This window comes from Caloenas nicobarica, chromosome 7 (genome assembly GCF_036013445.1).
Source record: "Caloenas nicobarica isolate bCalNic1 chromosome 7, bCalNic1.hap1, whole genome shotgun sequence".
Lineage (NCBI taxonomy): Eukaryota > Metazoa > Chordata > Aves > Columbiformes > Columbidae > Caloenas > Caloenas nicobarica.
Genome location: NC_088251.1, coordinates 5,423,359 through 5,436,071, shown reverse-complemented (window position 1 = coordinate 5,436,071; position 12,713 = coordinate 5,423,359). Strand labels below are relative to the sequence as shown.

General features: G+C 41.0%; 1 protein-coding gene across 6 annotated transcripts in view; it reads right to left on the bottom strand.

Moving 5' to 3' along the window:
* Positions 1-12,713, bottom strand: part of FGFR2 (fibroblast growth factor receptor 2) — an 85,878-nt gene that overhangs the window by 46,065 nt on the left and 27,100 nt on the right. For all 6 annotated transcript variants that reach the window (XM_065638467.1, XM_065638465.1, XM_065638470.1 and 3 more), the window contains 2 exons: positions 11,179-11,348; positions 3,741-3,864 (listed from right to left, as the gene is read on the bottom strand). In XM_065638467.1, the coding sequence (XP_065494539.1) occupies positions 3,741-3,864; positions 11,179-11,348 (294 nt within the window). The remainder of the gene's footprint in view (positions 1-3,740; positions 3,865-11,178; positions 11,349-12,713) is intronic.

Here is a 12,713-nt window from a genome sequence, read left to right as displayed (position 1 = left end):
CCTCTGGGTAGGTCTCCAATAAAAAGCTAAAAAGGGACTCGTCTGCCTTCCGCAGGATCCTCGTGGAGTTTTGCATCGCCACCATTTGCCACTGCTGCAATCTCACCCATTTGTATCCCTTCAGTCCTGCTTTTGAAATGGAGGAGGAGGGGAGAGGAAAATGCAGTCAACTGGGGTATCCCGAACATTAAAACTACAACTTGTTCCAACACAGAATATCCTAGCCAACTCGAATGGACGATTCTCCACTAATATTGTCAGCGTGCACAAGTATCCTGTGCAATACGGAGAGGCTGCCAATAACTTGCTGCTTTTTTCTTCAGTATTTTCTACTCCCATTCTTAAAAAAAGTCAGTGCGATGGTTTTGCCAGGTTTGTAAATGTGAACGAGACCATCTGAGCTAAGCTGACTATTTTAAGAGGGTTCTTGCAAGTAATTACAAGGTAAAAAATGAGAATACTTCACACCTACATTCTGACTGAAAACTACTCAGCCCTGCTGGCTCCAGGCTTTTAATTGTCAAAAGAGTTCAAGGTTTGGAAAGTTATTGGCATCAAGTAACACTGGATATTCCTAACTAGCATTGTGTCATTATTTGGCATGATTTTTGCTGGGATACTTCCCAAATCTGTGACATAATCAGAGGGTTCTCTACATTACACCATATAGTCAGATGCTCATGTTAGTGTAATATGTTACCATGTTTAATACCATTTGCTATTACTTACACTTAATCAACTCTGGAAACAGTTAAACCATATAGGAAAAGCAATTTCAGAGGCTTTCAACTGACAGTTTTCCACACACAATTTGACCTAAAATTATGACCTGAAGTTTCGAAGATGCAGTCTACATACGCGATTGCCTCTAAACAAACATCCATAACTCTCCACAACCCTATGGGAACTGAAAATTCGTATGAAAACAGAAAAAAAAAAAAAAAAGCACAAAAATAACTTCTGTAGAACCGTCTTAACTAGCAAAACTGTCAGAGTTTCCCCTTCTGGCCAGCCTTAATTTACTGCTTCAGCAATTTTATGCCCAACCTCCACGATTATTACAAGCTTTCAGCAACACAGAAACAGCTGAGCTCTCTAACATCAATCCCCTTTTTAGGTTAATGTCCCAGTGCAGTAGATCTTGAAAGACTCACAGTAAATTCAACACAGGTATCTTAGAGTGCACATTCCCATACATACGTCTTCAAAGCAAACTAACAATTGCACCCTTTAGCTCATCAAATTAAAAGTAGTAACATGATTAAGTGCATAGAACTCCAAGATGCAGAGAGGGATTTGTAGAAGTCACTTTTGGACTTCTGGTTTGCTCTCTCATAGGGTCCGAGCATCAGACAATGCTGAATATTTGCCCAGGCAAAATCAGGGCTCCTTTGGGTGCCATCAGCTGGGTACCCAGCACCCCAACTCACTAGTCACTTCTGAAAAGCCTCATTATTTACTCTTCTGCCTCTCTATAGGAAAGAAATAGACATTTAAATAAATGACATAATCCTTATTACCATTCCATTCATTCATGCAGGTCACTATAATTTACTGCCAGGAAAAATAAACTCCTGCATAATATTCCTCAATGTAAGACATTCAAAAGGCTCAAAGGGGGAGAGGAGGTGAGAGGGCTTCTGACAAATATTTGCTCAAGTGACCGCATCACCATGAACACATTTGCTAAAAAAAAAAAAAAAAAAAAAAAAAACAGGTGAAGAAATGTATGGTCAACATGGCACATACCAGATTGGGACTGGGGTGGTAACAAGGAAAAGAAGCAGGGGACAGAGAAGGGAAGGGGAATTTTTAATCAGTTCTGTTTCAGGAAGGAAAATTCCCAATATTGCAAAGCTGGGGTTTTCCTCCCACGTAGCCTACTGAAAAACACTTTCAAGCAAAACCAAAGTTGAGTCAAACTAAGCTCCCTAAAAGATTAAGAAAAAAAAAAAAAAACACCAAACAACACAAACACCACACCTCCCAAAATCGCACAGCTCATCACCTTCATTACATTCTTTCTGGGCCAAGCTCTGGAAATCAAGCCCCATCCCTGGGGAGCCCATGTCCTCCAGGGAGGTGGTCAGCAGAGGACCAAGGCACACAGAACACAACTTACTATCGTCTCTGGCAGGCGTTGCTGCTGCATCCTCCATAAACGTTGTTTAAACAAGTGTTCAAACAAAAATGGCTTGGCCAGTCGCTCAGTTCATCTCAACAATACCCATAGCTCACCCTACCGAGGGTGACAAAATATCACCAAGGCTGTAAAAAATCCTCACTGCTTTCAGTGTTGGCTACCTAGAACCAAGTACAGGCGAGTTGCGCGGTTCACAGACTGGCTTTGAAGACTTCAGCATACCGGGGCTGGTGGTTGGGCTTCCCCATCCACAAAATTATCTTTTTCTTCCTCTGCTCCACAAAGTCTACCTCTCACACTGGCATTTTCATAGAGAATATTTTCATTTCTTGCTGCCTGAGAAGCTGGCACTTGTTTTATTTTGGATTTGGGGGGTTCCAGCAGATTTAAGTGGTCCCAGAAAAAATAAGACACTAATTTTAAAGAGCATCCAAAGCAATGCAAGAGATGCATTTTTATTAATGTAAAAACCAATCAAGAAATAGGGAAATGAAAACTTTGTCACTGTTTTGGTCATATAAATCCAAACTCACAGTAAGATTCTCCATAGAAAATAAGTCAGTCACCAGCCAAAAATAGCTTACAATAATCAAATTCATTTTTTGCTTTCAATCTTGATTGATTAAAAGTTTTATTCACAGAACTTGTGAGGCTCAGATCATCCCACAAGCCTGAAGACAGCAAAGCCCATTCAAGAAATACTTCAGAAACTGAGATCCCCAAAGGTACTATCAGCAGGTCCCATTATAACAGCCAAACCGATTCCTTTTGGACAGCAATACTTTCAGAATCAATAAAACTGCTCACACTCATCCAGGATAACCCACAAAAGCAGGGATGAATGGAATTGGTTCCTGAGATTTCAAGCCTTAATTTAGCTAAGCACTTAAATAAATACGTGTAACCCTTATTAAAGTCAACAGAATTTGGTATTATTAAGTTAATATTAAGCATGTGCTTAACAGTCCAGCTGAATCACAGCTTTGCTACTACTAAGGATTCAGGCAGCTTTTTAGAATTTGTCCTCAGGTAAAACCACTTCTTCACAATTTTTGTCACCTGTGTTTCAGGGACTCCTCATAGCCCATGCAAAAGGCTACAGTCGGATCTCTATGATACTTTTACACTACCTTTCATGAAGCTTTAGATCTGCACTAAATTAAAAGTCAATATCTAGCTTTTCATTAAAAAAATAGTTTCAGCTACAATAACAGCAATCTAAAGGATCACTTGACCATTTTCATAACTGCAGTTATTAAAATTTGTGTTCATACAATTGTACAAGTAATAATTAAATTGTAATACTAATGATGGAAATTGCATCAGTATTTATTATTTGGTCACCATGGTAAGCTGTAGGTGTATCACAGCAAAAATAATTCACTTGGACACACGGATTTCACACTTTTGCCAAGGCATGGGTACATTGGTCCTCCAGACACGACCGGACAGACAAATACATAAAGTTACGTAGCAACTGGTTATGTACTGAGATCTTATCTTTAGATGACTCTTAAGTCATCTTCAAAATTAATGCAAAATGTATCAGCTTAGCTCTAAATGTCTTAATGGAGAATTAAAAAATCATCTTTCTTACCAACAACGTCGAGATGGTAGGTGTGATTGATGGATCCGTACTGGTTTTCCACTATGCATGTGTAATTTCCCTTGTCAGACGGGACCACGCTCTCCATGATGAGACTCCAGTGCTGGTTACGGACCTGGAGGGTTGTAAACCAGAGAGGTTGGGAACTTCACCAGCGTAGTTTCACCCTCTCCCAATCCAAAAGAAACATTTTCTGAATAGTTAACCTTCTGTAATCTACGTTTAAAAGCCTCTTCTGTTCTTGGCCGACAGTTCTGGAAACTGCAATAGTTTATTTATTCCTGATCAGGTACAGCATGGCTGCAGCAGCGGAAGATTTCTTGCATTCTGCTAGAAATTTACCTCGGCCCTGATCCAAGCACTGCACGTGTTGGTGCACACTCAGTCCTACCAGCCTAATGAGGATGGCACCAATTAGCAGCAGTCGCCTTACCAGGCTTTAACCTCTCCATCTATTCTAAAGCAAATTCACACCCTCAGGATATTTCCCACCTGCCTCCAAACAATCATCTGATAATATGACTGACCCAACAACAATATGGGACGGATATAATCCCGTAACATCTAAGTCTCTGTCTTTCTCTAGTAACTCAATCACACAGCCCACAATTTGGAGAAACAAAGTACAAAAGAGCAACATTTGAGATCCCTCCACCAGACACACAGCGTGGCCACATCCCTCGCTGATCTGGGGTACCACAAGAAAGAAAAGATGATGCTGTCTCATGAAAAATGCCTGAAGAAAATCCTCACGGAAACAGAGCATAAGGATATACATTTATTTCATGCACTCCTCCTTGGCCAGAATACAACAAAGGTGCTGATTCTGTTCCCATTTGAACTCAAAAGGAGCGTTGGCATTGGTCTTGCAGAAAATAGGATCCAGCCCAATACTGGAAGGATATAGAGTCATCCGGTACATACATATATTTCCTGCATCATATGTTGGCTCCCAAAATGACCTTTTGCTGGCTATCCACTAATCCCTTGTTTTAGCATTACATTTTTGACAAAGCGCTCAAAGATCTTAACATCATGTAGCTGTAATGTACAACTTTTAAACTGCAGAGTACGTATTCTAGCAAATGGAATAAAAATACAATCTGGTACAGTCATTTTAATCAGCCAAATGGAAAGTAGTAATTCAGTGCAGTACACCAGAAAAAAAATTTATGGACCATTCCGTGACACTTCCAGTAACTATACAGTCTTAAAAGATCATTACAACTATAGGTCTGAAATCCTGCTTTGTGCCTGACTATTGTGTAGGTCCTTATCCAGCAGGAAAAGGCGACACAGGGTTGTGTTCTCAGGGCCAAGAGCTTAAACCTCAGGCTTGCTGGAGGTTAAAATGCCTTCAGTTCAAAGCCTGGAAGAAGAGTAACATAAGAGCCCCATAAGGGGCTCCTGGCTTTTCTAGTCCCCCAGCTAGTAATTAACTCATTAGTTAGACATTACTACTACTGTCCAGTTATGGGCTAATAATATTACCTAACGACTGGCCATGTGGGCTTTCAAAGACAAAGAAAACGTAGACAAGACTGCAGCAGCAGGTGAAGGGCATGGATGCTAGCCCAATGTCACAGAAATGTCTGATACAACCTCAAAATCTCCAGCCCAAACTTACTGCTCCTCTTCCCCACCCCTCCTCTTTATGGTATACATCAAAACTATATATTGATTCTTTTTTTCCACACTATGAAGAGTTAAGAAATAAATTTATGAAGCTACAAAGGGTTTATCACTGTTATTTTATTGTCTCGTTATTCTGCTAAGCAACTTTGAAAGTCAAGGTTTGGAAGAATTACTGTCATAAACCATTGGTAAATAACAAATACAACAGCTACATATTTTGAATATTTTACTTCTTTATGAGCTATTTTGAGGGAAACTTGGTCAAAGCAACCTGAAAGTTTTGTCCTTATAAGTTACATCACACTTCTCAGAAGTGTCTTCAAGCAATCTGACTGCCAAACAAAAAGAGATCATGATTCCATGAAAGTTAAAAAAAAAAAAAAAAAATGGTAACAAGCTGTAAGTAATTAGTTTGATGGCAAAACAAAGGAAATTGTTTAGCATTCAGTAAGAAAACATAACTAATTTACAGCCACAAGTGGATATACTGGATGGCAATATTAAAAAGTATTTGTGCAGTTTCCCTTCTTGTAACTCCAATGAGAAGAGATAATATCTTTATAATAAAACAACAGCTTAAGCTTCTTCTGTTTGAACTAAAAAACCGCTGTAGAGGCCTAAAGCATTTATGACACATCGTCACACAACTGGATTTATGTCACGGATCTGGATTCAACTAGATTCAGCTTGTTGGCTTAGTGCTTTCTGGTTACAAGCGCAGCACCGCGAAGCCCAGAAGAGCTCCCCTTTGCTGGGGATGACGGCATCTTCCCCAGTGAAGGCTCCCAAATTGAAACTGTAGTTCTCAGACACATGACAGCCCTGCCACGTCCCTGCAACCTCCCGGTTTGCAACACGCTGATCAGACAGGCTCTGCTAACGTGGTGTTTTTAAGCAACCTGCCTTCACCATCTAGTCCCAATAAAGCCCATCTTTGGGCAGCAAAACTGGCGCCGTTACTGACAACCAGCATCAGGATCACACCCATCTATGCAAAAGGTAGTTTCAAAAGAGGTTCAAAACAGTTTCCACAGTACACAGCTCTTACACCAGCCTTCTGGACACAGGTTAACTATAATAGTGATATTCCTTTTTTGGGGGGGAAGGAGGAAACCTACCCTTGTGACTTTTTTCAGTGGTGCCCGACAACAGGGTTGAGGGGCAGCGGGCACAGACTGAAGCACAGGAGGTTCCACCTGAACATGAGGAGAAACTTCTTTCCTGTGAGGTGCCAGAGCCCTGAACAGGCTGCCCAGAGAGGTTGTGGAGTCTCCTTCTCTGGAGACATTCAAACCCGCCTGGACCGACCTGTGTGATCTGCTCTGGTGACCCTGCGTTAGCAGGTGGGTTGGACTGGATGATCTCCAGAGGTCCCTTCAACCCCAACCATTCCGTGATTCTGTGACTGAAGTTGCAAATAGATGGTCTCTTTGGTGATGCAGGTTAAAGCCATTAGATCCCTCCTGGTTGCTCACTTGGGCCCTTCTAAGTGAAGACACCAGTCTTACGGTTCTCCAAATATTCCCTAGTAAGTTCCCCTGGGTAATACCAACTGGGTCAATTTAAGCTGTTTACATAGATAACTGGAGCTCACCTGGCAGACAGAACATATTAGGAAGCTCATGTGAATTATTCCACTAGGAAAAAAAAACATGAGATCAGCAACAAGTTGCTGAAAGCAGGAGCATCCTCGGCAGGTATATGGAGTCCAGCAAAGGACAAGTGTCCACAGCTGGAGACTGATAAGCTGGAGGAAACTCTTCCAGCTCTATAACCTGACTAGCTCCTTGCCAGCTATTATCCTGTTATTTCTATTATTTTGTTCCCTGAAGCTCTACTTCACATTGAGTTCTTTAAAAATCCTGGGGAATACCCACATAGTTCCACCCACTCCATCACCTGCTCTTCAGGATATCCCTTCCAATTTGTCATTGCCTTTTCTAGATAGAGGGAAATTCAGGGGATAACCACATTGGAAGCATGCTGAAACACGGCTTGAGCCTTCAGGTACTTTGTCCCCAGTTTAATAACTGCTTTTGCCATTTTTTGTATTGCTTTGCAATACCTATTTTTATGTTTTATCTGTGCTTCATACCCAAAAATGGTACTTTATTTGCAAAAGGATTCGGATAATAAATATAATCTCAACATGGTTTTCTTTTTTTTCTGACTGGTTATGGAGACTTCCAGCAAATCACTGAGGTGCTTTTTTTAGCCATCTTCTCCATGAAATTTTTAATAAATTCTTCCAAACAACATCTCCAAACAACTCAATTTTTAAACTAACTTATCAATATCAAATGTATACAATTGTCCCTTTAAGATATATGTTGGAGGTGGGAAACCTAAACTGGAATTAAAATGGCAAGAAATATTGATCAGAAATCTAGGAAAGGAGAAGGGATGTTTCATAGAAACGCTGTGCTTTTGGAGTATCATATAAAAAATTGTGGACAGTTCCGTTTCATTTAAAAATATGTGTCTTCAGTGAACAGATCCATCATGAAAAGTTATCACTTAGCAAAAAAATGGCAAAGAGGGGTCAATTTTATATGAATTTCAAAAGAAGGATTAGAAACCAAAATACGATTGCCCACAAAATCACCACCATTCAGACATACACTGGTACTGCTCAGGAAGAGGGAACAAGTGCAGGACATCCATGCAAAAGCCATATGCTTTTACAGTTTCTATAGAGTCAGAACTCTTTCTTTACTCTGTATTTACCTGGCTGAATTTAAATGTGTATAAGATGACTGCAGTGATGAAGCTTATCAAAATGCAGATGTGAAAACACACACCTGTCGATACATACACAGTAACAACTGATAGAAGAACATTTGCTTTCCAGGTGGTGTACAGAAAAGCAAAGGCTCCTGTGGTGTCTCATAGAGGATTTAGATTATTCGCTCAAAGAAATTATAAAATGCCTTTAAATGCACAAGCATCACTTTAGAGACAGATTAAAAAAGGCTAAAAAGTATTTAGACACTCAATAACTGAACTCTTTCTCCTTGCTGTAGGAACCTTGTGCATACCTTGAAGATAATCACAAAATGTTCAATTTTGAAATCCACCACCCAGAATTAGTCACGGTGGAGGAATTTCACTCTGGGAGCTATCTCGGCCCTCCTGCTAGCTCGCCCGAGTGCAAATTGACTCAAGACATTCCCCAGTCCGAGGGACAAAGTGCTGCAGGTCACTATCTGATTGCGATAAAGAGAATACAAAGAAGAGATTTCTTAGCTCAAGGCAGCAGGAGAGAGCTGGCTGGAGGATTACTGGAAAGCTTCACATTTTCCTTCCCTTCCATTTGTTCTTAAAGCCTTCAAGGGATAAATGCCTCTTCCGAAAGGGATGGATGGTGTTACATCAACTGGTGATGAAAGATACAGCCAACTGGGCTAATCTAGTCACTCAAATTATTATGAATATGAAGATATCCTGCAGAAACGCTTTACATATAGCCATGCCCAGATTCAAAACAAACCAGCATACAAAAATCATCATAAGTTGCTGTGATACCTGGCTCAACACAAACCAACATGGAAAGATTCAGTCCTTTCTGAGGATCCCTCCATTACAAAGTTGTCAGTATAGAGATGTCAAGAAAATACAATTCTCTCTCTATTTCTGAATAATTTGGACAAAGCCTGCAGTGACCTCATCCTGCCCCCTAGGAAGAAGAGGACACACATTTCAGAAGCTCTGGAGGACTCATTCTTTAACACCCATCCACCAGAAACAAGCTTACATCTTAACAAGATGATTAATCAAAACACCGACAGAATCCAGAATCTACCTAGATTGGGTAAGCAGAATTACGTTGGTAAGTAAACAGTACCAGATCATTTAAATTTTTATGTATTTCTGAGCCACAAGAAAGTCTAAAATCCACAGCTGCGTCTCCTCTTTTTTTTTTCCTCTAGACTAAAAGATGCAAGAAGTTATGATTTAGAATTATAGGTATATACTTCACTTATCCAGCTGGCTTTAGAAATAGGCGTCTGTGGTTTCTTCCCAGAGTACATATATACCTGGGAAATTGTATACATTTAATACACATGAGCAAAAATTTAATTTGTGCCACTTAATGGGCAGAAGCCTAAATGAGCTCGACCAGACGCCTAACACAGACTAGTAGTGGCAGCAGGGAGCTCCACATGGGCTGATTTACTCCACTAAAGATCAACCTCCCAAACCAGAGATCAGGTATCTCCATCCCGCCTTGTAAAACACACATTTTCCTTCACGGTTTTCAAGAGTGATATCTGCATTTCGCCTTCATGAGATGAAAAGTGTTCAAATAATGTCTCAGTTAGTACTGAAACAGTTACTATTATTTTCCAAGGATTAGTTTGTTTTTCCCCCCCTTTTTTTTTAATTGGTTTTTTGGGGGGGGTTGTTTTTTAAAAAAGCACTGAGAAAGGTGAAAAATCACTGAATTGTAGCCAATTTGTTAACACTCCATAGCGTTATGAAAGGCAGAAGGTGTTGCCAGGTGTACACTCATAAGCAACAGTAATTTATGGTGTAAGCAAACATAGATGGAAAAGTCTACTTAGATAATTAGTGTTCATGTGGTGAGATTTTCTGGGCTTCGCTCTCTGCTAACACAAATGTTGGAAAAACTGACACTTTCTACAGTAAATCCAGCTAGAGAGGAAAGGAGACTACGGCTCGTCCTCCTCTGCACTGGAAAACATATTTTTTTTGTACCAAGCAGGATCTGAGTCAACAGCACATGGAGCAATATACACCCTGGCTCCACCAGGGCACCGCAAAACCCGGCAGCCCAAAAATACTGCGATGCTGGGGTAAGCAGCCCCCAGGGCTCGGTCTTGCACTTACAGTGTCATCTGGAAAAGTCTCTTAACTTCTGTCTTAATTACCGTGAAGGATCTTAATTAGCATGAGGAGCTCTGAGCTCCTCAGCAGAAGATCTAGGCTGGGGCTTATAACGGTGACACAAGGTAAGTGGGAACCTTCTCATCTTTGGAGAGAAGCTGCTGAGGTGTGGGATACATGAGGAAACCACTGATGGAAGGTCCAAGAGGAGGTTGAGGTAACTCAGAGATACGAGGAGGTATGGCAAGGGTAGGGCTTGAACAGAAATTTCCCATCGAAGTCCCACACTCCCGTTCCCTGTGAGGAGTGGGATAAGATGACCGAATCCTGACTTCTGACCTGACCTAGGCAGATATGGAGAGGTTAAAGGTCCGTGCACCAACCCACAGAGCGAGCTGACCTCCTTAAAACTCTCTCTTAATCAGTAACCACCAATTTAGCATGAAACATCTAATCTGAAGCTGTTTAAAATTCAAACAAACCCTTGTAAGTAATTGCTGTTAGTTTCCTTCAAATTCTGCTTCCCATTTCAGTTTCACAGACCATAAACTCTATAGAAAATAATAACTTTTGACTTCCAAGCCTTTCCTTTATTAAACTGCCTACAATCGCCAGAGTGGATGGTCACGTTTTCAACAATGCTGCTGAAAAGGAATAGAGCAAAATAGTCTCACGCTGCTTTGCAAAGTCACTCTCTAGCTTTCCAAATAGGTCTCTATAAATAATCCTTAGCTGCACTGCTATGCTACAAGCTTGAATTTGAGAAAATAAAAAAATAACTGCCAAAGAAACCATCCACCCTTCCCCAGAAGAAAACAATTACTTTTTTTTGCTTCTACATTCGATCCAAGGCCATTAAAAGATTTTCTGTTGACTTCAGCAAGTTGGGTTTTTTTACAGCCTTGGTCAAGAACAGAAATTGCAAAATTGCATCATCAGAATGTACCTTGTAGCCGCCAATACGATGCTCTTGTTTAAATTCTTTCCCATTTTTCAGCCATCGCATGGTCGGTGTTGGGTTTCCCATAGCTGGACAACGAAACTTGACGGTGTTTGCTGCTGGCACCGCGTGTAGCCTTTTCTCCATTTTGTCTGTATGTGTCCAATAAGGAGCCCCTGTTTCAACAAGACACATCCAGAAATATCAGTATTCAGAAGCTGAGCTACCTTTCCAGCCGCTTCCACAGACGTGAAGCGCTGCACGTATTCGTTTTAGCAGAGACAGTGTGGTTTAGAAAAGTACACGACTGGAAATCATATGTCACAAGTGTTGACCGGAGTTTTGCAAACAGCTCAGACTTGAGTATATAATTTACGACAAAATTCCAATAATTAAGCACAGATATCCTTTGCTTCGTGTGTATCAAGTAAGACAGAGGGACCGAGTTTTTAGTAGACTCAAATGATCAAACACTTTCCACCTCAAGTCGAGTTACTGGGGGCGCTCAGCAAACTTTGAATTCTTGGACCCCAGCTCTGAAGCCAGACAGACCAAGTCAGAAGACCTGTTGGAAGCCTCGGTCTTAACCCTTCCCCATCTGTCAGATGAGGAATAAACATACCTACCTGCCTGGCAGCACACTCGAACTTACAGTGTACCACAGCAACGTGAGCTGTGCTGTTACTGTCACAGAAACCACCAAAATATCTTTACAAACGCAGGAGCAGCAAAACTCGGCAATAGCGTTGATCACTTCGCAAGGATTCCTTAGTCTCGTGAGTCTGTTGAAGTCCAAATGTTCACTGATGTCCAACACCACGGCATGAAACCAGAGCATGTTCCTGAGCCCATGTTTACTGTAGTGACCACTTTTGCCGGCTTTTGGGTCTCACCATCTCCTTCCCGTGTCCTGGCCGAGCCTGTGCCCACATGAGGAGCACGTGGAAAACCCCTTTCTTGCCCAGGTTCTCAGTCATTTGTCATGTACCAGTATGGCAAAGACAGCTCAACAAAACATACAACTACCCATCTGTTTTTACCCTCCATTCACAAGGTTACCCCGTGCTCTGGATCCACACAACGCTTCAGCTACATTGCACGGCGTTTTCACGGCATCGCTTCAGTTGTCTCACCATAACAGTTTTTAGAAAGTTAAAGATTCAGGATCTGTTTAATAGTAGGAAACATTAATTTCTTTTACAATGGAGTTTTCCTGAAGCAAATCAGGTTAGTGTGGAATTTTTAGGGCTAGAGGGGTCCAGAAAAATAACTCCATTTCTCTCAGCTCTGTTTCATTTCCTTCATTAGCAGCCTAACACTCCACTATAAATAAACTCTTCCGTTCCTCAAATATTTATAACAGTTCTTACAATCAGTGCAAACTCAGAAATCCTGCCACCCCCTCTCTAAATAAAAATACAGCTGGATAGAAAATACAGGAATAAATCCTTTAACAACGTCTCTCTCAGTATAAAGAAAACATTCCAAAAGCAAGCCTTATAATGATGCTAAGAACGATAAGTGATTATTTTTTTGCCCGA